The sequence below is a fragment of the Delphinus delphis genome, chromosome 10, assembly GCF_949987515.2.
Source record: "Delphinus delphis chromosome 10, mDelDel1.2, whole genome shotgun sequence".
Lineage (NCBI taxonomy): Eukaryota > Metazoa > Chordata > Mammalia > Artiodactyla > Delphinidae > Delphinus > Delphinus delphis.
The window spans coordinates 2,243,812-2,270,928 of record NC_082692.2 but is presented as its reverse complement, the minus strand read 5'-3'; the positions used below and the strand labels follow the sequence as shown (position 1 = coordinate 2,270,928).

The following is a 27,117-nucleotide window of genomic DNA, read 5'->3' as shown; positions in this document are numbered from 1 at the left end:
GTTGAAGGGGCCCGCTGGGGCTTCCACTGTGTCTGTTGTGTTTTCTTATCTTCACTCAAAAAGAAGTGGGGAAATACGGTAAATGTAAAGATTTGACCAAGCCAAGTGTTTGGGCACACAAGTGTTTTCTAGTATTTCTTATACTTTTCCAATATACTTGAAATATTTCACAATTTAAAAATGATCTTTGAAGTTCAGTTGCCCCCTCCTTCCTCCTTACATATTCTTGAGAAAGTTGGCAAAGTGTCTTTATTTCGACACTTTGACATCAGATTCTAGATCTGTGCTGTCCAGTAGAACACGTGAAATGTGGCTAGCCTAACTCAACAACCGAATTTTTTATTTTATTTAACTTTAATTAAGTTTAAATTTAAGAAGCCTTAGGTGGTTACCGCTTTGGTCAGGTACAATTCTGGAAGAAAAAGCTGTAGAAACCAGAATATTCCTCGAATGCTGTCAGAGACTGGGCTGAACACTCCAATTTCTGTTCCCATTCCTTAGCAAAAATCTTCTTTAAAGTTAATGAATCCAGCATAAAATTTAGTGAAGGAAATAATACCCTGAATATTTATAGAATGTAGTTTTCTCCTTCTGCCATCTCGTCCCCTCCACGTGTCCTTTTCCAAATAAGATGGTTTTTCTTCCTTCTTGCATGGGAGAGCTGCCCCCTGGTCGGCACGAGTGTTTGACAATGATGAGCTCTTTGCTGGGCCTGACTCCACGCGGGTCCCCGAGGTCATCCATCAGTGTCGTGATGTTTGGAAGCAGATGGACAATTCAGGAGCAAGCTATGGGCGCTTAGACATTTGGCTGGTTGCTGAGTGTTTCATTATGTCTCAGCAGACACGGGAGTGGGCCCTCGTCGATAAGCTTAGCCGGTCTGGTTAGCAGTCATGATAAATTGAGCAAGTCTTACTGAAGAGAGGTGAACAATAGGAAGACAGCGTCTCAGTGTGTGCGTGTGTGGAGGGCAGGGCTGTCTGCTTTGTTCTTAAAGGATATACCTGATGTTTAGGATCCAGAAAGTCTGGATTCAAGGTCCAGGTGCTGTAAACCACATGACCCGAGACCTGTTTGGTCACCAGCCTCTTGGGGCCACCCTGTAAAATGGGAACAGGACAAGAATGTGGTGAGGAATAAAGGTGGTGATGCAGGTGACTGTGTTTCCTAGGGAAAGGGTCCAGAATGTGCCACGTGGCATAAGGAGCCCTTTGGGCTGAAGACGTTTGAGAGTTGACAGAAGCAGGAAGAGGCTTTCTCTGCACTCCTCTTACTGCCTAAAAGCAGATCTTCTGAAAGAATTCATCTCCCATGCATCCCCTTTTATGGAAAGCTTCCTATCCCGGGGGCGGGGGGGTGCGGGTAGTGACTCCTGTCACCAGAGATGAGAAATTGCATAAACAGACTTTCTTAAACCTTACTTTCCAATAGTTTCTTTCATCTACGTAGTTGGCATTCATTTCTCACTATTTATTGCCCCTTGAAATCCTAACTCCTTCCTCATGCTGAGGTGGTGTATAAGCCCCAAATTCTAACTGCTTCTCTGAGCCGCTTTCTTTGTGAGCCCCCCGCGTCCATACTTCCACAGTCAGCAGTGAACTTTGTCTTTTCTCTTGCCAATCTGCCTGTTGTCAGTTTAATTCACGGGCCCCCAGGAAGCGCACCCAAAAGGGTAGGGAAAGGTCTCCCCACCCTTGCAGCACTAACAGGTGCAGGTGTTATGTGTCTGATGGTGGTTTGAGGCGATGAAGAACCGCATCAGTTCTGCTGGAGCCTGATGACAGGTGCAGCAGCATCTCCTGGACGCCCTGCTAAACTCTGGCTTCTACCAAGGAAGCGTCTGGTTCTGTAGGTTTGGACAGGGGATCCCAGGGGAGGGTGATGCAGAGGGTTAAGGGAACCGCACTCTGCGGAGCACTGCTTTGGGGGACCGCCGCGTTTAGAAGGACCACAGGCGTGGGGATGACCCAGCATGCCTCGTTCATAGTTTCTGGGGCTCTGCTTCATTCTGCATTTCAGTTTTAGTCGTTGGTTGCCTAAATGAATTGAGACGCTCTTTTCAGTTTTGCTTTATCTCGATGCGTGAGCTATACAGCGACTTTCTGGAGGAGTTGAGCTATGTTAAGGAGATTCATATCCTTAAAATATCACGCTGTGATGGGTTTAATTTGAAATTCAGGGTCCCATCTTAAAATGCTGATTGAACATAAGTTTTCACACAGACATACCCGGCATTTAAACCCATATTATTTACCTGGAGGAATAAAATGCTCGGTCAGGTGTTACAAAACTTGGGTTTTACCTTCTTAACTCTCTTGGGCAGGTTGCTTCCTCTGTCCATGAATCAAAATACATTTAATCACTTGGACCCTAGAATTTGTTCAGGAAATGAGAGAAGTACGTGGAGATTTAAGTTATGTAATTTTTTTAATCTATTAACTTTTCTTTGAAGGAACTTACATTATTTATTCTGTGTAAAGCCCGTCACTCGAATTTTGGTTTTTCCCAAACCAGGAATGGAGTCAGTCCTCACTAGTAATTAATTCCAAGCACAGCCCCACCCTGGCAGGAAAGCTTTGGTCGTGATAGATGATAAGTGAATAGTTCATTTGTTTTCTGCCCCTTGGCCTCTGTATCTTCTGTCAGCTTTGTCAAAGGTGGTGGCCCAGCATGACTCAGAGGTGCTGGCTAAACATGTACCCCGGACTCTGGGGTTGTTTTGTGTGACAGCGTTTACATTTGATTGTCACCTGATACCACAGCAGTGACTGCCAGTGACTGCGGCTTCACATCCAAAGTGGGGTGACTTCTGTACTTTTATGTTCTGGACCAAAGAAAGGGGGAGAGGGAGAGAGCAAACAAAACAAACCCCCCTTGGAAGTTTCCTGGAGATCTGACAGTCATTATACTAACAGTGAGCTAGCTTCAGGTGTGTCCTCAAAGCTTGGCCTTGAAACAGACTCTTACACCACATAAAAAGTAGGCTTTTGGAATCAAACCTTCTAAACAAACAACAAAAATTATAATTCAGTGGCAGAACTTTTGCAGACTTTAAATCCCTTGCAGCTGACAAGCCCCCTCTCAGCTTGAGAGGAGGGATGCTTTCTGGGAAACTCTTCCCACTGCAGCTCACAAGGGCCCCCGGGACAGGTCGGGCTCCAGAGAGCCTCAGCCTGAGAGGGTCCTGCTCTTTATAAAGCGCTGTCTGTCCTGAACACGCCTCCTTCAGAACCAAGAACTAGAGGGAGCCGTACAGTCCCTGACTTCACAGCAGGCCGTTTTGAACGGAATGAAACGGTCGGAGGTGTGGGTGTGATGCAAACGTCTGCGTTCACGGGGGGCATGAAAGGTGGGGCTCCCGGCCGTTCACCATTACCCTTAAAGAAGGAACGTAGTGTGAAGACACTGCTCTTTTTTTTTTTTTTTTTTTTTTTTTGTGGACTTTCAACCACTGCGCCACCAGGGAAGCCCAACACTGCTCTTTTAAATAGAATTACTTAGAACCTATAGTGCCTCCAGGGCCACTTTTCCAAATGCTAAGTGTGTCCCTTCCAAATGGAGCCCATCAAAACCCACAGACAAATCTCTTGGGACCTCTCCCATCCTCGCATTCCAGGGCTGTCCTTTCCCCGCGGCCCATCCATTTCCACGAGGCCTGTGCTCTGTTGCTTGCACGTTTGCTGCGACAATTGTCTTCTCCCTTTTCACGTGGGGCCTGGAAAATCCTTGCTCACCTTTACACAAGGGATCATGTAGAAAGACCCTTCCTCTGTTTACTGTGGTTAGCATTCCCGGCACTTTGGAGGTTGCCATTCTCATGCAAAAAGTCCCCAACTTTCACAAGAGTTATCAACTTCTACAAAAGTTCATTTGTTTCGTGGTTACCTGGAACTCAAGGGGCGTTTTGCGAGAGCCTCTGCTGTGGCCGTGAGCGTCTCCCGCAGCCCCGGGGCCGTTGGACCGAGTCCCTGAGCTGTTACTCCGATGTGCTGTGTCAGGCGCTGGGACAAACGAGCCCAGCAGCTCACCTCCTGTCACCCGTCCTTCCGGCGGGGACCTGTCACCCTCTCCCGTGACAGCATGAGTGTGTTAAGTACTCAGCTCAAGACCGTGAGGCAGGTACTTGGAAAATGGAAAAGTCCAGCCCATTTCAGCGCTTCTGCTCTTCCCGCTGCCGCCTCTGGGCCACCTATCTTGAATGATGCTGTTTCCGTGGGAGAGGAGCGGCCGGCAGGTGGATTCTTGGCGGATACAGTCCTTTTTAATTTCGTACAACTGCAGAGGGAGGCTGGCCTCGGGGTAGATATTCCTCAAGGTCATGAACTGGAAAGCCGAGACTTCGCCCCAGGAGGGACGGGGCTAGGGCTTGGGAACCCGGCTGCACCTGGCGAGTGATGGTCAGTGTCTGTCCCTACCAAAGCCTGTGAGCATGGTGCCAGGTTATCACATTGAGGGGGAGGCAGGGGGAGGGGAGGGCTGGGGAAGGAATGCCGGTTTCATTTTTATCAAAATTGGGGCAATTTTTTTTTTTTTTTTTTTTGCGGTACGCGGGCCTCTCACTGCCGTGGCCTCTCCCGTTGCGGAGCACAGGCTCCGGACGCGCAGGCTCAGCGGCCGTGGCTCACGGGCCCAGCCGCTCCGCGGCATGTGGGATCTTCCTGGACCGGGGCACAAAGCCGCGTCCCCTGAATCGGCAGGCGGACTCTCAACCACTACGCCACCAGGGAAGCCCCTTAGTGCAGCAAATTTTGAGCACCTGCTGGGTGCTGGACGCAGTGCTGGACGTCGAAGAGACGGGTAGGAGAAGGCTTGGTCGCTGCCAGTGGCCTCTGCGACCTTACTCTCCCCGTGAACGAAGCCAGCAGGCCGGCAGCGCGTGGCGGACCCTGGCCCCCGCCGGGTTCCGTACGACCCAGACAGAGGTTTTCTTCTAATTGAATTTGAAGGGCTTTCAACAGAGCCAGCAAGCCGTGATTCGCCGCAGGTCCACCCCTCATCCCAGGCCGGTTTGGCACATTTCTTACCTGCCTGGCATTGGACTCTGCCAGCCCCAGTGGGTGTTCTCTGAGTTTCCTCTTATCTGAATTAGGCTGAGAGTCGAACTTCTTTGCAATTCCAGGTCTTTTAAGCCTCTGCTGCCTTGCCCTGGGGGCACTGAAAGAGCTGTTTTCCTCAGTGGGAAAGAAAGTCACACACGGTGATGGGGAAAAAAGCAAGCACGCAGTCTCCCCAAGGCCTGCGGGCCAACAGGTGTTCTAAGCTGCAGTGTAGCCTTGAGCTGTGTTAGTTTTAATACGCTAATGCTGCAAAGGGGACATTAATATGGGATCTCAGGGCTAAGATGTGTAGAACTCTCCCTGTGGTGTTCCCAGCGCTGGGCTTCGGAGCGTGGTCCCTGAACAAGCAGCACCTGCGTCACCTGGGAACTCGTTAGCGGCACAGATTCTGGAACACTGACCCAGACCCCCCGAATCAGCATCTTGAGGCCGGGGCCCAGGAATCTGTGTTCTGTTATCTTTAAAATTTAATGATAAAATAGTGCTACCTCCTAGGGTTATTAGAAGGATTGAATGATGTGATATTTGTCAGGTCCGCTGTAGGGCTTGTTAACACGGGGTGCTGGATGCAGCCCCAGGTACGGATTCAGCAGGTCTGGAGCAGGGCCCTAGAATTTGTGTTTCCAGCACGGTCCCAGGTGCCACTGCTGCTGGTTTGGGACCACACTTGAGAAACTTGAGAACCACAGTCCAGAGACACTGTCCGCTGTGTGGTGAGTCATCGGGAAGAACCTGGGGAGATGAGGCAGGGTAGGGATGGCTGTTACGTGTGGCGTGGTCGGACAGAGCTTCCCTGATCCGGTGACACGTGGGCAGAGGGAGCGTGGGACACTCTGGGGAGGGTGTTCCAGGCACAGGGACAGACAGCAGGTGCAGCAAGGAGGCCGGTGGGTGACAGGCAGGGGAAGTGGCAGATGAGGTCCGAGGGGGAAGGGGCTGGAGAACACGTCAGGCCTCAAGTCACTGTGAAGGCCTGCGTTTGCTCTGAGCACAGTGGGAGCTCTCAGAGGTGACGTGACCTGTGAAATTACCCATTGCCTGGTGTGACTGTGGTTCCGTAGTGCCGCCTCTTCTGAATGGCCCTCCCTGGTGAATAAGAGTTCTTCTATACAAGTATAACTCAAGGCGAAAAACAACGCGCAGTGAACGACGGAATTAGAAAACCTTGCACCCCTGATGAAATCACTGATGTGGGCCTTGCCCGTCGGGGGATGTTGAAGCCAGGAGGAAGGTGTTGGTGAGCGGTCCGGATGGGGGGCTGAGACGCCACCACGTGAGTCTGTTGGTCAAGCTCAGCATCTTCCAAAGTAGGTGCCCCTCCTGGGGGGCTGCAGCAGGAAGCACGGGCCCACCGCAAGCCATTCTTACGGAAAATGTTGCACCTGAGTCCAGCTGGACCTTCAGGTCTAACTTACTGTTCAGAGATTTAAAAAGCGAATGAAGGAACAAGTCAGCACCCCCCGGGAAGTAGGTATTCAGACAAAACCAGAGCTCTCTGGCCTCTTCAACAAGACGGCGCCCTGGGAAAGGGGATGGGGTGGGGCTTTTCTAGATTGAAGGAGACTTAGAGCCGAGCGTATGAATTTCGTTTGGACCTGGTGTTTTAAACATACACCCATAAAGAGATTTGGGGGGTAATTGAATAATCAGAGCATAGACTGGAGAATAAATAACATTAAAGAATTATCATAGATTTTGTCAGATGTGATGATGGTATTGGTCTTTATGTAAGAAAATATCCTTTTTATAGAGAGACGTCTGTGGGCTTAGAAGTGAAATGACATGATTTCAAGAATTTGATTTAGGGCTTCCCTGGTGGCGAAGTGGTTGAGAGTCCGCCTGCCGATGCAGGGGACACGGGTTCGTGCCCCGGTCTGGGAAGATCCCACATGCCGCGGAGCGGCTGGGCCCGTGAGCCATGGCCACTGAGCCTGCGCGTCTGGAGCCTGTGCTCCGCAAGGGGAGAGGCCACAGCAGTGAGAGGCCCGCGTGCCGCAAAAAAAAAGAAGAGAATTTGATTTTAAATATTACAGGAAATAGTGAAAGAAAAGTGGCAGAAGAACCAAGAGAAGCAAAATATTGATCATCGCTGACCCCACACGTGGTCTCTGGGGATTCATTACACGATTCTGTCTTCTTGGTGAATGTATGAACTTTCAGAAGCTTTTAAAAATGCAGACATAAGAGAGACGGGAAGGTACGCAGAAGAGGCAAATGAGAAAAAAGGAAGACCTTGTTTAGAAAGACTAATTGCTAAGAATTCCTCCCTGTTTGGGACGAGTATGCTAAAGAGTGAAGTACATTTATCATTACCAGGTATTATACAGTAATGATACTGTGACCTCATGTTGAGATATATTCTATTTACCATAAACCCAACCCCTGCTTTCCTGACTGCTCGCCAAGCTCATAAAACAACAGCAATGTCGACAGTGCTGTTGAAGAGAAATAGAAGTTGGGTGGTCCTCCCTGCCCGCCGACACCTGGGGAGCGTGTGCTGCTGATGTGAGGCAGAGTTGGCAGTAACTTAGGACCGTGCTCCTGGGCCACCTTCCTCTGAGGGTTCAGACCTGCCGTCTCTGAGGACTCTGTTGGATGCATCATCTAACGATGCAGACATGATTGGTCAGTAAGTGCAATTTTGACCCACAGGATGGATGGTACCAAAGAAAACGAGGATTGAGGAGTGTCACTCGGAACTGACGGCTGGAAACCTGTGTTCTGGACCCGAAAATCCCCCTCTCTCTGTACCTGCTCCTTCACTCAACCTGAATGAAGGTGCTCAGCAGATGCAGAATGCAAGGATTTCAGCGGGCTTGAGGCTGCTCTGATGCTTCAGGTCCCTTCTCTCGCTGGATTTTTCCTCTCTCACTAAATGCTGGGAGACTGAAAGTGGAATTAATGTAAATTCTTAAGTGTGTACTGCTGAACGTTAGTCACTGTTCTTAAACAGAAGCGCTTGCTAAGCGGAAACATCAGTGAGCGTTTAAATCCTTTTTCCTCATGTTGAGTAATTATAATACTCGTTTAAAAGAAACATGAGGTGATAGAAAGAATTTGTTATCTGGAGAGGACACTGGGCTCAGGGGCTCCTTCTGCGGAGCTGGGCTTTGTGGGCAGTGGTCTCCCCAGTAGTGCTCAGCGTGTGAATCTGTGAACCACAGTGGGCTCCCGTGTCAGACCAGCTTCTGCAGATTTACTCACCAGTCTCAGCTACCGTGACGCTCATTGATTCCATCGTAGAAATCTAAGGAAAGAGGAGCACAGGTAAAGCCACTGAACCAGACGGGAAGAGTCCATCACGAGCTTCTTCAGGTGACAGATACCTGAGTCCCCGCTGTGTGCCAGGCACCATCCCAGGCTCTAAGGAAGGGCAGTGAGCAAAGCCGAGGAGGCCTGACCTCCAGGACCTTAGATTCCAGTGGGTGCAGCCTAGAGGCCAGACCCACCAGGGACTCCTGTTGGAGACCTGCCTGCAGCCAGGCGGGTGGAGGCACCTGGGGACGGGGGCCCTAGCTTCAGTTCCTGCTCGGTTCCCTCCTTAGCTGTGTGACCTTGGACAAGTCACGTAATCACTCCCAGCTTTGGGGTCCTCTTGTGTGAAACGAGCATTAAAAACAGTACCTCCGGGCTTCCCTGGTAGCACAGTGGTTGAGAGTCCGCCTGCCGATGCAGGGGACACGGGTTCGTGCCCCGGTCCGGGAAGATCCCACGTGCCGCGGAGCGGCTGGGCCCGTGAGCCATGGCCGCTGAGCCTGCGTGTCCGGAGCCTGTGCTCCGCAACGGGCGAGGCCACAGCAGTGAGAGGCCTGTGTACCGCAAAAAAAAAAAAAAACAAAAAAGAACAGTACCTCCATCGGAGAGTTGTGCAGATTGAGTGAGTTTAATGGATGAAAAATGCCCAGCGACGTGTTTAGCCACAGTGAGGGGCGGGAGCTGTGCCTTAGCCCAGCGCTGCAGACCTGATGGGTCACCCAGCAGGTAGGTGACGCGGTTCTTCTGCATTTGAGCGTTAGATGTTTGAGTCTGTACGTCTGGCAGGCACTGGAATGTGAATTGTAGGAGATCTTTACGTTTCCATATTTTTTTATCTTCTTTTCTAAATGGAGGTGGTTTTAACCGTTCCGCTGGGTTGGCAGGTCCTAAATTGAGAGGAAAAGGAAGTTTTCCACGGGGAAGGTAAGACATGGAAGCTGTTGTGATAACAGCAGCCTTTTACAGTCACGCCCTCAGATGCTATTTGAGTCTCCATGACTGGCGATTTCAGGCCACTTTTTGCTATAATAAGGAATTGCAGAATCACAGGTCTATTTTCTGGGGTTCTGGGGGCCCCGTGTCCTCAGCCGTAATTAGAGAGTGGTGTGTCCCCTTCCGGGCCAGCTTGGTGAGGGCAGGGAGCAGGGAAGAGGAGAGAGGCCGGCGGGTGTCGGGGCAGCGGCCAGTGAGCGCACTCCCCTTGCTGGGGAGGAGCCCGGGCCCGGGGGGGCGTCAGCAGCCCGGAGGCTGGGCCGGGCCAGGCTGGAGGGAGCCAGTGCCTGAGGTGGGGGGCTGCGATGCCACCCCCCTTCCATTGGGCGGGGCCCCCTTCCTCCTGCTTTGGGCAGTTTCTCCCCAGCGGCCCCTCAGCTCCTCGGCTGATGACAGAGGTTCTTGGGCGGATAGGGAGGGGCTCCGCGTGGAAGGACGTGAGCCTGGCCCAGTGGCCCCTGAGTGGCCTGTGCTGCGGCCGCGGGGCTGCGAGGGGCCCGGCGGCCCGTGGTGGGCTTGCCCCTTCGTGGGGCGGCCGAGCTGCTCGGCGGAGCCCTGGGCTTTGATGGATTTCTCACTCCCCAGCGGATCAAGAAGCATGTTTAGTTCTGGTGCTTGAACACAGTTTGGGAGAGACTGTCCTTTCCTGAGCCCGTCTCCCTCCTCCAGCGAGTTGAGTCCCGCCAACCCCTGTCCCAGGTGGGGTGACGTCTGGGTCCAGCCACAGTGAGCCGGGCGGCGCCCCAGGGAAACCGCAGGGGCCGGTGCTTCTCGAGAAGTCGTGGGGGCAGGAGCGGGGCTTGACATCCTGCTGGGCTCGCTGGGAGCGCGTGCTGACGCCTGCGTGCAGGCTGGTTTCTTGCCAGTCCGGACTCCCCGTTTCTTTCCTGGGGACCTGGTGCAGGAGTTCGTGAGGGTGGGGGGAGGTGGGTGTGGGCCTCACAGCCCGAAGGGGAGGCGGAGGCAGCGAGAGAGGGACCGTCACCCAGAGGAGACTGTTCTTTCCACGGAGCCTCGTCAGCCTCCCCTGGAGAGCAGAGGCTACTGACGTCCAAGAATCCTGTCACAGGGGCTTGTACACATATCGTTTTGTCGGTTCCGACCGAGTTTTGCCTAAAACCCAGGATCGTTCAGGTCCCGCATGGGAGCACTTCCTTTAGTGGCGTTAGTCTCTGGGGGACGTGAGCCCACCCGGAGCCGGACCCAGACGGCCTGAGCCTGAGGTCTGTAGGGACGACAGCCTTGAACGGCGGTTGGATGTGTGTCACCTCGTGGCCGAGGAATGTTATCTGCTTTGTAGGCCAGGAAGGAGCAGCACAGAGAGGCTGAGCGACTTCACCCGACGGGAAGGGGCGGGGAAGGGGTCCCACGCCTGCCGCGCGCCCACACTGGCGCCCCAGCCTCTCCCCTGCAGGGCCCACTTCCTCCTCGTTCTATGCGGATGCTGTCAGCCAGCTGCATGTGTTCCCTCCTTACGGCCGACTGCCATCCAGAAAAACCCTGGAGACTCATTTCAGAGCAGCTGGGAGCACTTCGAGATCCCAAGAAAACGTAGGCTCCCGGAACTGCGGCAAGCACGCACAGCTTTTTAAAAATGCATTTAAGAAAGGATGAGGGTTGAGCGCTCCTCTGCACAGAGCTGGGATCAGACCTTCCTTGGGTAGAACCATCTACCTGCAGTCCCCACCCCCTCCCAGATGCGGGGACTTAGGACGTTCACCCTCTGATGTATTCCTTCCTCTTCTCACTTCAGAAAAGCTGACTTCTCATCATCCAAAAGGAGCATGTGATTAAAGGCAAACCCAAAGTGCCTGAGGTTCTTTGATAATTGCTTTTTCTTTTTTAAACATCTTTACAGCCACCTTCAGAACGTAGTTGATTTCAGGCAGTTCGGAACGGATTCCTGGTGAGTCAAGGCAGAAGGGTCATTGTAAGTGTCAAACCCGTGTCCTTACATCGAATGGCTGTGTTTTTCCATTGCCTCAGCAGGGATACTGAAATACTGTAGATCTGCTGGAATGCTCTGCGTTCTTCTACCCGATGAGATAAAGCAAAATCTCTGCTAGGATTCCTAGCAAAACAGAAGCCCTGGAGAGGTCGGGAAACGATTTTACTTATTCCGCTCTCATAGACGTGTGCCTGGGAGACAAAAGCATTCCTCCTGCTGTGGGTGATGCCCACGGCTTGGGAGAAGCACGGTGCGCCAGTGCCTGTCAGGGGGGCATCTGGGGCTCTTGTTAAAACGCAGGTGTGATCCTGGGGGCCTAGGCGGGGCCTGAGGCTCTGTGTGCCTAAGAAGCTGCCAGGTGACGCTGATGCTTCCCGTCCAGGTAGCTGGGAGTGAGAGGATCGCTCGGGCCACTTACGGGCGAGGAGGGAGAGACCCTGTGGAAGGAGAACCACGACAAGCTCATCGTCGTCTGAGCAGTGGTCACGGGGAGGGTCGAGGGAAGAGGAGCCAGACTGTGGAATCCTCTGCCTGTCGAGGGGCGATGCTGCTTTGTCGCCCACAAACCTCGCCCCAGGTTTGGGAAGTGGCCTGTGATCCTTGGTGTGATAGCACGTCGTGTAGACTGACGTGTGGGATTAGACGTCCCGAAGGGGGCCTGGGGGAACAGAACGATAGCTGCAGATGTTTTCATACTTAAGAGCCAGGTAGAGAAGAGGAGAACCGCCAGCCCCGCGCAGGGCCTGTCGAAACAGCGAACCCGAGGACGTGAAGCTGTTATGCTGTCTTGACGCTCCCTCTCTGAGGGGCCAAGTGCTAAGTTTTCTCATCTGATCTTAACCTGTGCGGAGCCTCAGAGCATCACACTCGCCCTGGCGGATGCCGAGTTCTGGTTTCCATGGCAGCGCGTCCACTGCTTGTGCTTATTTAATACGTGAAAACTAGAGCCTGCAACTGTTAGTCTTTTCTAAAAGACCCTGATCTGTTTATTATTTTTAAGAGCGGAAATGCCAGGTGGGCGGGGGGAAGGGATAGTTAGGGAGTTTGGGATCGACTATATATTATTTTATTTTATTATTTTTTTTTTTTTTGCGGTACGCGGGCCTCTCACTGTTGTGGCCCCTCCCGTTGCGGAGCACAGGCTCCGGACGTGCAGGCTCAGCGGCCATGGCTCACGGGCCCAGCCGCTCCATGGCATGTGGGATCCTCCCGGACCAGGACACGAACCCGTGTCCCCTGCATCGGCAGGCGGACTCTCAACCACTGCGCCACCAGGGAAGCCCGGGATCGACTATATTTAAAACGGATAACCAACAAGGACCTACTGCATAGCACAGGGAGCTCTGCTCAGTGTTACGTGGCAGCCTGGATGGGAGGGGAGTTTGGGGGAGAATGGATACGTGTATATGTACGGCTGAGTCCCTTTGCTGTGCTCCTGAAACTATCACAACATTGTTAATCAGCTATACTCCAAAATAAATTAAAAGTTAAAAAAAAAAAAAAAACGCCAGATGTGGGGTAAATACCTGAGCCCCGCTAGGAAGTGATCCTTTACGTGAACCTGGCCTGGGCGCTGAAAGGAACAGCAGCACAGTAAATGGCCAGGAGAGAACTGTTTGCTCCTGTTTTCTTAATTAAGTAGCAGAAGTTCTTTATGAGCAAGGCCAGGCTTCTCTGTCGCGCACGGGTAGCTGGTAGCAAGGCCAGGCTTCTCTGTCGCGCACAGGTAGCTGGGGTGCTGACTTGCTTGTCTGCGACAGGGCAGGGGTGGAGACGCAGGCAGCTGTTACTTCTTCCTTACAGATGAGCTGGCGTAGCTATTGGCTGGCGTGGTGCATGATCCTTGTTAATGCCGATTCCCTCCTGTGGCCAGATGTAACCGGCCTGTTCCGCCCCCTCTCATCTGCTTCCCTTCTTACTGCCTTTTGACCTCTGACCTCTGCTCTGGCCTCTGGACAACCAGCAGATGGGCTGTAGCCACTGATCTACGAACAGTCTCTGGATACAGAGACGTGAGAAGTATTCTCTCCTGAGGGTCTCATTCTTTTTTAAAAAACCATTTTAACTACGCTTTTTTTTTTTAAAAATGAAAAAAAAGCAAGCTTTAGGGAATCCTGCAAATTGTGGAGGAAGAATAGTGAACAAATTACAGGCTCTATAGGGGGAAAATATATAAAACCCAGATGCATCTTCTAGTATTGGGGACTTTCATTACAGGAATTCACATCTTCTAGTATTGGGGACTTTCATTACAGGAACTCATGTAGTGGGTGTGCACTGGTTGTCACTTGGGTGCTACAAGTTAAGGTTTTGTGACCATCTTTTTTTGCGCAAGGTCAAATTAAGAGCATAGATTCTTGCAAACAGGAGGGACCGTGTCCTTGACATTTATTGAAGGCAGACACCGGTGTTTTTGCAGCTATGAAGGTGAATCAGACCTGCCCCTACTGGCAGAGCCGTCATCTGAGGGGGGTGCGTGGGATGCCCAGGTCACGGGGGCAGCAGAATTCTGAGAGGGAGGGGGGGCTTGGGTGAGATCCGCCCTACGTGATCCAGTCTGCTTCATGGTTTGGCTTCTGTCTTGTTCAGAAGATGGATTGGGTGCGACTGAGCTGTCTTGGTCTCACGTGTGAGTGGGTTGCCTGGAACTCAGAGCTCGGGGAGCAGTGGGACGGAAGGAGGGGTGGTGAGGCGTGGGGAGTTGGGCTGGGCTTCCTGTGCCCTGTGCAGAGGTTGGGAGGGCCGCATGGTCCAGCAGCAGAGACGGAAGGAAGGGCGGCAGAGGGGGCTCAGAGGCGCCGAGAGAGCAGAAGGTATGGGGGCCGCGTGTGACGCACGCGCTCTGTCTCCCCGCGAGGCAGCGTCTCCTAGTTCCTGAGCCGGCCGCTCTCCATCACAGCGTTCTTCGGCCACGACTTGCTCTGTGACCCTGAGCAACGATCTCGCTCCCTTTACAGGGGGAGCCTCAGCTCGTGCAGCTGCACAAACGAGCATCTCAGCCTTGACGCACCACCTTGCATCCCTTGGCCAGATGGGAAGCGTGCTGGCCCGGCGCTCACGGCTCTCTTGTCCCTTCTGTGTTCCAGGCATAGAGCTCTGCCCCCCGGGAAAGCGGTTCCTGATCACAATGGTGGCGAGCTTCGTGGCCACGGCGGGGCAGCTCCTCATGCCCGGGCTGGCCGCCCTGTGCCGGGACTGGCAGGTGCTGCAGGCCCTCATCATCTGCCCCTTCCTGCCCATGCTGCTCTACTGGTCGTGAGTATCCTCCCTGCCACCCCCTGGGCCACCTGCGTTGCGTCCCAGGGCCGCGCCCCGGGCTCGGGCCCCGCGGTCCCCAGACATCCCGCCAGTTTCAGCTTGTGGCATTTTTAATGAGGGAATTTTCCTCTCTTTTTAAAAAAATTTCCTCTTTTAAACGTTTCATCTTGGCAAACGTTCTGACATACACGGAAGTAGACGGAGGAGTGGGGCGAGGCCTAGGCGCCCCTGCCCGGCTCCAGCCACCTACGCTCCACGGTCTGGCTGAACACACGCTGGCTGGGTGTTCGACATGACCTTTCATGACTGGGTTTGCAAAGGGCGGGGTCTCGTGTTGGGAGGGGAAATGTGTTCGGAGGTGTTCAGGAGAGATTTAGCAGAGCCACTGTCCCCTGTCTCCTCTGGGCTAGGGATGGGCAAACGCCGGCCCGCAGGCCAACTCTGGTCCGCTGTCTGTTGCTGTAAGTAAAGTTTTGTTGGAACACGGCTGTGCTCACGTGTTTCCACATGTATCATCCGTGACCACTCTCATGCCACGATGGCAGAGCTGAGCAGATACGACCAAGACGCTGTGGCCCTACAAAGCCGAGAACGTTTAGTCTCTGGTCCTTTGCAGAAGTTTGTCCACCCCTGCTCGGGGCGAGCCCACTAGGCCTTTTAGAACCGTGTGTAACTTTTAGTGTTTGGCTTGCTGACTTCAGAGAAAAAACAACTGAACACACTGGCCTGGCCTGGGGCTGTGACCTGGGCAACCAGATGCTTTTAAACTCCTCAGGGGATTAATGTTTAGCCAAGGTTGAAAAACACCGCTCGCTCTCGGATAGAGAGATGTTTACCCGAAAAGTGAGCGCTGTACCCTTTCTGTAAAAACCTCTTTTCTTTCTTTCCTTCCCTCCCGTCCCCTTTCTGTGCCAGACTCTCCCGCCGGCCCGCACTGGGCACAAGGTGCTGGAGAGGAGGTTTTACCTGCTGCACTGTGCTTCTGTTATTTAGTCACCAATGAAAACCCGATTTGTGGCCAGAAGTCAGTTGTGTCTTAGCTTTAAGTGCTCGCCCTAGCGGGACACGGCTTTTAACGGGGCTTCCTTTCCTAAGGTGCGGGGGAGGGGAAGAAGGCGCGACCTTGCAGCTCAACAGGCTGGCCCCGCCCTCACCCTGGCGGCAGACCCCCCAGCAGAGAAATCACATGAGCCAGACTCACGTGTCTTTTCCTCAAGAGCCGGGTTCTTGCTCACAGTGTCCTCAGAGCCTCGGCAGTGGTGGGGAGGCTACAAGGACAGATGAGAAAAAGGCCACCTGCCAGGAAAAGCGTCCCCCACCCAAGGCTGGACGGCACCTGTTCCGCAGGAACCCGCGTGCTTGGGGACATCCTGTTCTTTCCTGCAGGGTCTTAAGAGGCAAAGAACGAAGTCGTTCCCCAAAGCAGGATGGAGTGGGCAGCCTGTCCTCATATCCCTAAGGATATGCTGCGCCCAGAGCTGGGCTTTGCTTGGTTTGGAATTTCAGGACATTTCCTTATTTAACACTTGTTTGTATCGTGTTTGTGTCAGAGGCAAATGGCAAGCACTGTATTAATAGTGGATCATTCGGTCTGGGCATTTCATGGCCCCATTGTACAGATGGCAAAGCTGAGGACACCCAGCTGACCCTTGAGCCCGGAGTTGTGCTGTCTCTAGCTTTGCAGTCAGGAATCCCCCGACCCCACTCCTCTGGCTTCCTGGGCTCCACTGCGCCCAAGGGCAGTGGTGCTGTCTGCTGGCCCCTGGAGACACAGCCTCTTGGAGACTCACACACCTGTAAGGATAGGCAGCGTTGTCTCCATCACCTCCAGGCTTTGAGGCTCAGCCCAGGCTCTGCTCCCACCTGTCCCAGGTAGGAGGAAACCCGTCAGAGAGAAAAGGCAGAGGATGGTTTCCTGGAGCAGGTCTGGGGGCCTGGCCCCTGTGGGAAAGCTTTAGGGGTTTTGTTTATCTTATTTTTTTATTTTAAATTTTAAAAATATATCAAGGTTTAGTGTTAGGCAAGGTAAAAATGTTCATTTATTTAAATCCATTGTAAAGCATAAAAAATAATTCTTTGAAACACACAAATGTAAAAATATGACTCTATGGTGAAAAGGGCACCCAGGGTACTCTGATAAGTGAGAAGTGTGTGTGGACAGACAGATGGACAGCGTCTGCAGGCACCAGGCACCCCAGTATGGGGTAGACCCGCTCCACCCACCCGTGTACTTGTCCCTTGTGTTATTATGTAAGGCCCCTGACGTATGTCCGGCCTGCAGTAGCGCTTGCAGAGATCAGCTACTGCTCTTACTGTTACTATATCCCTGCCTTCCCAGTGTGGAAGCCTGGGTGTATCTGGGGCCAGTCGAGGGAATCGCGGTAAGAGGTGTGTCCCACCTCTGCCTGTAGTCGTGAGTGGCTCCAGGGGCGTCACTGGCTTTTAAAGACCATTGAGGTGCCCCCTCTTTCTCGCCCCCTAATGACCACCCTTCCTCCCCTCTGCTATGATAGATTTCTTGCAGGAGGCTCTGTGGTTTGACAGGATGAACTGGCCTCTGGGGAGGGCAGCGAGCTGCAGCGGCCAGCACGACCGGCTATTGGTGACAAAATGTTGAAAGTCACTCTTTCCTTTAAGAGCAAGTATTTATCGCATGTGCCCTGGGTGCCCGGCAGCCTGCTCGGTGCTTTGGAGCAGGCCTGAGGAACAGGTGTGTTAACAGGGCCATAAAGCAGAGCACACGACATGAAGTCCCCGGGACGCAGGGTCAGGTCAGGAGCACAAAGGAGAGGGTGCAGGTGAAGGATCTTCTGGTCCACATGGAAGCTGGGAGCATCCAGACACACCAGGTAAGAGGTGACATTATCCACATACGGACACAGCGCTGACCTCCAGCACAGGAAAGGGGGTGCTGGGCAGAGACCCAGGACAGCATTCGCGCTGGAGTGACACAGGGCACCACAGGGCAGCTGAACCAGAAAGGGCCCAGGGGCCTGGGTTATCCCTGCACGGGCCCGGGGCTGAGATCTCAGGCCTCTTCTGCACTTAGAACTGAGCCCCCGGGACGAAGCCGGGCCTCAGAGCATCAGTGATAACAGATCTCTGCGCAGCACAGGGCCCCAGCTCCAAAGCTGGACAACTGCCCCAGGCCGTGGGCGGGAAGGATTCACCCTCAAGACATCAGCGCCTTGGAGTCTGCACCACACGTGGCTACATGTTCCTTTCCAAATTCCAGCTGCTCTCCAGGGCTGACGGAAGAACCAGGGGAGCTCGCTGGAACCTCAGGGTCAGAAATGAAACCTCCGTGGGGCATCACCGGAGCCGAGACTCACGTGGAAGAGAATTCTCACCAAGGATGAGCTCACCGAGCCCAGGGGACCCATTACCACGGGCAAAAACTATACTTCAGGGAGTTTGCATCTCAGGAATTCTGCAAAACAGACCAGTCTGAAAGAGAAGTGAATTCACCTCATTTATTATGCGTAGTTACCACTTAGGCACACCGCGTGCCGTTCTAGACACGACGGATTCTGGATACTGCCGTGCACGTCATCAAACCTCTGCCCACTGAGACGTACTTGATGGGCTGATGGGGGGCCCACAGCCCATAAATCATAAGTCAGCCAATAACATGCTTTCAGATAACTGGCACTAGGAAGAAACGGAATAAAGCAGCAGGATGCGGAGGGACAAGTGCGGTCGGCGTCTCTGAGGAAGTGACTTCCGGGCTGAGACTACGTGCCCGGCGCGCGGCGGCAGCCAGGGTAAAAGCTGGCTCCGCTTGGCTTTTCGTGGAAGAGGAAGGCGGTGGCCAGTGTGGCCAGAGCCCGAGTGGCCAGTTGGGGCGGAAGATGATCTTGGACACAGAGGTGGGTCAGACGTGGGGGGCCTTGGGCGCCGAGCTTCCTCTGCCACCTGAAAACATGCCAGCGGCCAAAGCGGGGCAGGGCTGTGCCCTGGGAGCCTCGCTCTGTCTGCTGTGGGAGTGGCCGCAGGGCAGGGCGGGTGCTGATGCAGCGCTGGCTGCGGGTCACCTGACGGGGGCTGGTTCCAGGTCTGTTCTGCAGGTAGCCCTGGGAGGTCTCGTTTGTGGATCTGCTGGGGCACAGGTGGGTAAGAGGGCGAACGGCCCAGGCTTGGGAGGCATTTCCGGGGCGTGATGGAGATGTTCCGGCCACCCTCCCGAAACGCCGGTGCGTGCCGTCACCTGCCTTAGAGCATCACTGTTGGTGCCGAGTACCTGTGATAGTTTGTGAGGACGAGCACGTGCACGTCTGCTTTGGGCCTGGCATGTGCTGGGCACGGTCGCGACACCAAGGCCTCTCCCCAGGCAGCGTCTGCCAGGTGTCGGGTGCCACGTGCCCACGCCCCTGCCTGGTGGAGCAGCTCACCAAGGAGGGCGACCTCACGTGCCTCCTTCGAGGCAGGTGCACTGTCGGGTGTGGCGGTTTGAACACGTCTTGAAGTTTTCAGGACACGCTTTTCCCGAGATCAGTTGCAGGTTTCTGTGCGAGGCTGTATCGACCTGGTATTTTCGGATTAGGTGCAAGCTGGTGGTTGGTGGGATTATTCCTGTTTTTAGCTGGGGAAACCAGGACATCAAAAAGCTGCACCAGAGACACAGGTGTGGCAAGTCATTAAAAACTGGCTTCTGAATGTCAGTGGTTCTCAGAGTGTGGCCACCGGGCCAGCGTCTCCACCACCACCACCTGGGAACCTGTTAGCAACGCCCGGGCTCAGACCCCACCCCAGGCTGACTGAGTCACAGTGTCTGCGGGTAGTTTAAGAAGCCTTCCAGGGGCGCTGGTGATGGCTCAGGTCCCAGAGGGCTGCTGTACACCAGGCTGCCCAGTGAGAAGGAAAACCCAGGTATCTGCTTATGGGATACGGGACCTGGTCCACTTCCAATCAAGTGAAAGATGTTGTCAAGAGTGAAAGGAGATGTGGGTTGGCTGGGGTAACACACCCTCCTTAAAAGAAGCGGTTCTTGGTTCTGCAAGGACGTGACACAGTTGCCGTCCTTGAGGGTCTGTGAGATGCCACACGGGACCTAGCTGCCCAGTCCAGCCCCACCGTGAGTCATCTCAGGCGGCAGACGGCAGAAGTCATAGGCATTCCTGGAACTGACAGACGAAGACAAAAAACCCTCAGTACTGAGTCCAGTGATTTTTATCTGCACTGTGAGAACATAAACCCACATGCATGTATGTCTGGGAGTCTTCAGCTGTGGCCCGTGATGGAAGTTGCTGGGAGGGAAAGGTCCCACCTGGCTTACCTGTGTGTCCCTCACCCCTGCAGGGAGCCTGGGTGCGGTTTTCCTTCACATTCCCCAGACTCCCAGCCAAGTCCCTGGGTAGGACAGGGTCTCACTTGAGACTTACCTGATGTGTGTGTTGCGTGAACTGCCTCGAAGTTTCAAAACGTGTGAAGATGCTGAATTATTAACCGAGTGCTGTTGGCAGTCAGCATGATCATGGGAAACGTTCGGGAGAACGAGAAGAAGAAAATGAACGTGGGAATAATAAGGAAGTTAGAGAAAGATCGAGCTGCGCTGGTAACATTGGAGAATAAGCAACGGTATCCATTCCTCAAATGGGAGATAAACCTTGAAACCCAGGACGTTCGACTGGGCTGACCTCGGGACTCACCGGTAGAGGAGAGAATTAAAACCCTCGGGAAAATGCTATGTGCTAAAAGCGATCTTAATTTTAAAAATTTCAAGAAACAAGCCATTGTATCGGGTTGGCCAGAAAGTTCGTTCGGTTTTTTTCTGTTAAGATGTTATGGAAAAACCCACACGAATTTTTTGGCCAAGCCAATAAAACACTGAAGGGGCCTCATGTCAGATAAATATACAGAAAAAAAAAATTACTAACAATTCCAATAATAGATAAGCGCTCCTAAATGTTACTTGGCTTTTTTAAATAGCATCGGAAATATTCTGGCCAAAATAAGACTAATTTTTAACGTTTCTTGAGGGTTTGCTCTGAGTCAGACCCTCTGAAGGAGGTTCCACGGCACATGGAGAAATCGAGGCACAGAGATTGGTACCAGCACTGGTCCGAGGTCAAAGCCGGTAGAGGCCACTCCAGAGCCAGCGTGAGGACGAGTATATACGTGCATCCCCGCGGCTGCCGGCCTTTGTCTCTCGCCTATACACTTGAGGGACAAAACACCTTCCTCCATCAAAAACAGTTTTATTTCAGTACGGGGTCAAAATAACACTATGCAAACAGGCAAAACAAGGGCCGCAGGGCGCCCCGCACACCAGGAGGGAGACTGGAATCAGTTACACCATCACCAAAGGTTAAGCCTCACAGGACGATGTTTTCCTTCCAGGAAGAGGAAGAAGTGAGAAGTGAGTCATAAAAGGCATGTAGCCTCTGGGAGCTTGAATGAATCTGCAGTAATTATTTGTACAGGTTATCAGATAGTTCATTTGGGGAGAGTTTCAGGAAACTTAGAGCAAAAAAAATTTTTTTAGCCAAATCCTGTTTGTCTACAAATTATCTAGATGGGGGAAGACTAGGTAGTACTGACAAAGGCAAACAGACATAAAAATGATAGCCCGTATGTCAGTCATAAGCATGGGATATGAGCAATTGAAAGTGAGATCAAAATGTTCTCTAAATGGGTGGCCAGAGGCAACCCCATTTTTGCCTTCTGAGTGGGCAGAGATTATGTAAAGTACTAGGAACCCCTGCAGTCAACTGAAATGTTTCCAAGTAGATGTGGAGAGAGGCGCTCCCACAGGGTCTGGCCTCCGCTCTGAAGGCCAGCGTCACTGACCCCAGAGCCACACCGTGGTCCACGCGGACCCCATGCCTGACACGTGCTCCAATGTTCCACCCCACTCCCCTGCCCACCCCTGGGAGGCTGGGGGTCGCTTAAGGCCAGCTTGAGGAGCTCTCAGCCTCGAGACCAGGCAGGGTTCAGGCAGCGTGCGTTGCGAGCCTGTGTGTTCAAGTGTGCACGCGCGTGTGCGTGTGGTGGGAGCAGTGAGGTCGAGCTGTTGGCCGCTGGCAGAAATTGGGGAAATGCCCATCTGGTGACAGGTGTCTAGTGAGAGCTGCCAAGTGTTTGCCCTGCTGGCAGCTGGCAAAAGTCCATGTGGATGGACAGAGAGAGAGGGGTGAGGTTCCGGAGCCGGGTCTGAGGTCAGGGCAGGACCAGCAGGGACCCCCCCGATGGTGAGTGGCGTCTGTGGCCTCAGTTATCATCCTGTCGGGACGAGACTGCAGCCGCAGGTAGGGGGAGGCTGGGCCCCCGGGGAGGGTCTGTGGAGCCCCCTGTAACCGGTTGCTGATTCAGAGGTGCCGACAAAATTCCAGTTAGAAGCAGAACCACACAAAGCCTTCTGCCCACTTATCTCCTCGAATTGCTTTTCAGCATCTCATTTTATTTTTATCATTTGCAAAAATGCCAAGTTAATTCCCCTACTGTGTTACGTTTTAAATGCCCTGTGTGCCCTATGCTGTCTTCAGCCTGATCATTGTGCACGTGGATAAGTTAGTAAAAGAAGCAGAAGGAAGAGAGTCGAAGGAGAGAGAAAGTGGAAAAAACCAACCCAGATGAACTCCAAATGTTCCCGTTTCTAGTGGGAACTGAGGAACATTTTAAATTGATCGCAGCCGTTATACACTGTTGTACATTCCGAGTTGCTTAGCCTTTAAAAGGCCAGCTCCGAAGGCGTTTTAGGAGCCAGCTCCGTTCGTCCTGGCAACACCTAGAGCAGCAGTAGGATATTGGTTCAAGTGCACTGTGTGAGCAGCATGTTTTTTAACTTTCAGAAGGGGCCACGGTTACCATCAGCCCCTTGAAATAAACTAGGGGGAGAATGTTGGAGCTGGGGGGAGCCCTTGGTGTGACTCCACACACCCCACACCCACCCCATTCTACAGATGGGGAAACAGAGGCCCGGAGGTTTAGGTGACTTGCCCAAGGTCACAAAACTGGTCTATAAACCGGCCTCCTGATATAGTCCCTCCACAGTTTTCCTGTAGTGGAAGAACTCTAGAGCTCAGGCGTGTATATCATTTTGAAAAACGAGAGATGCAGTGTTCCAAATTTATGTGACAGATAAGCTAGTGTGGTGGCCATTTAATTACGAAAGAATTCCTTGGACTTCCCTGGTGGCGCAGTAGTTGAGAATCTGCCTGCCAATGCAGGGGACACGGGTTCGAGCCCTGGTCGGGGAAGATCCCACATGCCGTGGAGCAACTGGGCCCGTGAGCCACAATACTGAGCCTGCGCGTCTGGAGCCTGTGCTCCGCAACAAGAGAGGCTGCGATAGTGAGAAGCCCGTGCACTGCGATGAAGAGTGGCCCCCGCTTGCCACAACTAGAGAAAAGCCCTCGCACAGAAACAAAGACCCAACACAGCCAAAATAAATAAATAAATTTAAAAATTAAAAAAAAAAAAAGAATTCCTTGTTCTACAAAGATTTACAAGAAGAGTTGATTTGCCTTCGGAAGACTTTATGGTTTAACCATCCTAAGAGCCACATTTTCTTTAATTTCATACTTGTCCCTTCTCCCTAATTTACTAAATCTAACTCAAGTCTTGAACTTGACTTTTTTTAAAGAGCTAATTCATATCCATTTGCTCTGCCCTGAACTGAAACTACTTACCTTTTTTTCTTTAACACCAAACAGAACTAAAGTTTAAAAAAAAATGCAACTGAAAGCTTATCTACTGGAACCAAGTGTGTATTTTTGTAAGAGCTTTGAGTCAGAAACTTAGGATGTTCCCCCAACTGGTGTTTAATTCTAGTCTCTGAATTTTTTCATTTTGAAAATCTTTACAGAATGTCATAAGTTTGATACTTGGTAATACCCCAAAGCATTAACAGCTAGAATCACCTCTTTAAATCAAAGCACCCTTAGAACAACTGTCTAAGACTCTTTTCACACACAAGTTCAGGGAAACTTCATCTCTGCAAAGCCCTTCATGGCTGTGCTCCTCCAACTTCAGTTATGTCCTTCCCTCTGTGTTTTCTAACCTGTTTGATAGAAGACGCTCCCTGTAAGGCATTTATTAATTTACATGTTTTTCCCCCCGGCAGGCTGTTCATGTTCAGTACACGTTTATCCCATGAGTGCCGTGATGTCACATCACCAGTACGAGAGCATGCCTGTCGACAGGTGTGTCACCCAAAACTAACTACATCAGAAACACAGACAAAACAACTTGAGGGTAAAATTAATTTCAAAGAGCGTTAGCAGTTAGCCTTACTTCCTGTCCATATTTACTTTGTGAGTGAATGTTCCAGTTCGGTGATTTGAAGAGAGAGACATACTTTGACTGTAGAGCATTGCCAAGCGCAGGTGTTACATGGGTTTGCTGGAAGGTAGCCTGCGTGGAATCGTCGTCTGTGTCAGGTCCTCCAGTGGGGTAGAAGGAATACTTGCTTTTATTGTTAAATGTTAAGAAAAAATATCAACTTCATAGTATTGTGAAAGGCTCGCAGTATCGCATTTTAATTTCTGATTCTTCTGAGAGACCATACAACGCTAGTAGAACAGATCCAGGAATGCAGGTCAGACGCACTTGAGATGGAGCCAGATAACAGAAAGGCAGGAAGTAAGACAAAGATGGGAAAGCAGATCAGAAGCAACACGTTACTATTAAATCATAAAGCGTCGAGGTCTGAAACGCACGTGGTGAGTCAGAGGCCTAAAGAGGGGAAGCGGGCAGGGTCCTCCTGCTGGAATGGCTTCTGATGCTCAGCTTGGAGGAGCAACCCAAGGGCATCGATCGGAAAACAGGGAAAGGACTTCCCTGGTGGCGCAGTGGTTAGGAATCCGCCTGCCAATGCGGGGGACACGAGTTCGAGCCCTGGTCCGGGAAGATCCCACATGCCGCGGAGCAGCTGAGCCCGTGTGCCACAACTACTGAGCCTGTGCTCTAGAGCCCACGAGCCACAACTACTGAGCCCGTGCGCCTAGAGTCCATGCTCCGCAAGAAGAGGAGCCACCACAATGAGAAGCCCGTGCGCCGCAACGAAGAGTAGCCCCCGCTCACCGCAACTAGAGAAAACCCGCACACAGCAAAGACCCAACGCAGCCAAAAATAAATTATTTTAAAGAAAGGTTCTTCCTTTAAAGAAAAAGAGAGAAAGGAATTGGAAAGCTTTCTCTCTTGATACAGTAACATCATTTACATTGGTACCATTGAAAAAGTAGTTCCACATAAATAACTTTCCATGTAATTCTTTAAGGATTGATACTTTATAGTAGCTATTTAGGGTGGGCATCTTTCTTTTTTTTTTTTTTTTTTTTTGCGGTACGCGGGCCTCTCACTGTTGTGGCCTCTCCCGTTGCGGAGCACAGGCTCTGGACGCGCAGGCTCAGCGGCCATGGCTCACGGGCCCAGCCGCTCCGCGGCATGTGGGATCTTCCCCGACCGGGGCACGAACCCGTGTCCCCTGCATCGGCAGGCGGACTCTCAACCACTGCGCCACCAGGGAAGCCCCCAGGGTGGGCATCTTTCTAAAATATTTTTTCCTGCTTTTTAAGTAGTACTGTAAGCCTGAAGTGGGAAAAGCGACGCTGCCCTAGGGATTCAAAGGCCAGGTCCCAGACCTTTCAATCAGTGCCGCCGGGCAAAGGCTAAGTGCAAATCAGAGACCCCCGCGGGCTTCAAGTTCAGATGTGTGACTCTGCCTTCTTCTGTGAGTGATTCAAGGGTTTTCATCATGTCAACAGACACGCGTGTGCTGCAGAAGTGTGATCCTGCAGCAGGGTCTGTGGTGTGGGGTGCAGTCTGGTGCCCCCGGGCAAGGTCGGGAAGCCCGTGCCTTCCCAGTTGGGCGTTTCCTGCTGCCCCTGCCCAGCCTCTCTGCCCCTCACTGCCTCCCCAACCCCCATCGCCGCCTGGGACTTCCTGACCCAGGACTCGGTTGTCTGAGTGAGGCCTGGGGGTTCTCCTCTGAGGACAGCCTGGGTTTGCAGTGCGTCCTCTGTAACCTCCCTGGCGTTCAGTCAAAGCCTCTTCCTTAAATTTCTGGTTCTTGGCTTTCGTGGAATAACTGAGGCCACGGGGTTCATGGCCTGTAGATCTGGGCGGAGTTTGGATGTTCTCGAGATGCGCTGGGAAACGAGGTGGCCCGGGTAGGACTGACCTGCCTTGGTGTCCCCAGTGCACAGGTAGGATGTGAGCGTGGCTTCCTCCCAGGATCTCGGGGTGGACACCACCGTGCACACCCCCGGGGTGACGGTCTCCGGACCACCACGGGGGCAGTTGTGTGCCCATCTGGAAGGAAGGGGATTTCGGGGAGCGTAACAGGCATTTTCCACTGAAGGTAGGGGCAGTGTGACAGCAGAGGGAGCACCTTGAGATAAACGGGGCTCCAGTGGTTGGAAGGATGCGCACCCACAGGGCAGGGGTCAGCTCGGGGCGGGGAGGGCAGTGCAGGGGCGCCAGGACTGGGGCAGGAGGGGGGCGGAGTTCTCTGGAATCTTTTAGTTTTTAAGTAGAGAAGGGGTTTATCTGTGATTTGCTTAATTAAAAAGTAACTTCGTGGCTGAAGTCTTTAACCACAGCTTCCTCCCTGTGGCTCCTGCTGCCGGGAAGGGGTGGCGCCGTCCACCTGCAGCCCCGCCACCGCCCGTGGGGATGCTGACGTGTCCACCGGACGCTCACACTTCTGCAGGGAAGTGTCTGCATCTCAGGAGAGTGATGCCCGAGGCTGACGCTCGTACCCAGTAGGTCCCGTTCTGCCTCAGGGAGTTCAGGTCTTTTCCCAAGTGAGGTAAATGAAGAGGTTTTAGGTTTCAGAATCTTCTGGATTCTGGAATTGTGAATGAGGGATCCTGGACCTTCTAACCATCCTGAATGTATTTCGGAGGCCTCGACCATGTGCCTTGGGGCGAGAGGTCCATCAACCTGTGACCATCCTCAGGGAGGGGGTGGGACTTCTGCCCAGGGCTCTGCGTTTGCCCTTCCTGTGCCCCTCGCTTCCCGCCAGGGGCTCAGGACTTGAACTGGACGAGAGGAGACTTTTAGTTTTGCCCACACCCTCCCACAGAAGCCCTGGAGCCATTGAACCCCTGGCTTGGAGGGATCACAGCCTGAAAGTCTCCCGAGTTCAAATCCAGCTCTGCCCCTTTAATAGCTACATAATCCGGGCAACGTCGTTGAACCTGCTCTGCCTCAGTTTTCCCATCTGTGGAAGAGGGGTGATAATAGTTCTGCCACACGGTGCGCTTGAGAGGACCAGATACTTCCAGCTTTCAAACACTCCTGCCACTCTGCGGACCACTGCCTGTCCCCGTAGCCATCGCCCCTTCTGGCAGCAACGGCAAAGCTCCCTCCTGGAGGTGCCGCTGTGGCCTTTATGCACATTACTGTGCTCGCAGAGGTCATCCTCGAGGTCGCTCTTTCTTAGTATCCGCGTGCGGGTCCACCGGCAGACGTGGGCTCCAGCTGCCTGCCGCGCTCTTTATTTTCGTTGAAAATGTTGGGTGTTTCTGAGGCTCAGCTACACTCCCGCCAGATCTGGGCCACTGGCCAGTTTTTTCATTTTCATGGTGTTACTACATTATGTGCCTGTCAGCAGACATCTCGTTAAATTCCCATAATGTGGCCACGCGGCACAGTATCCAA

General features: G+C 52.7%; 1 protein-coding gene across 3 annotated transcripts in view; it reads left to right on the top strand.

The window, feature by feature from the left end:
• The window catches only part of SLC22A23 (solute carrier family 22 member 23), a 147,195-nt gene that overhangs the window by 91,428 nt on the left and 28,650 nt on the right, over positions 1-27,117 (top strand). For all 3 annotated transcript variants that reach the window (XR_009521023.2, XM_060023713.2, XM_060023714.2), the window contains one exon: positions 14,340-14,508. Coding sequence is in view for 2 of the 3 variants with exons in the window: in XM_060023713.2 (XP_059879696.1) it covers positions 14,340-14,508 (169 nt within the window). In the remaining variant the exon portion in view is untranslated. The remainder of the gene's footprint in view (positions 1-14,339; positions 14,509-27,117) is intronic.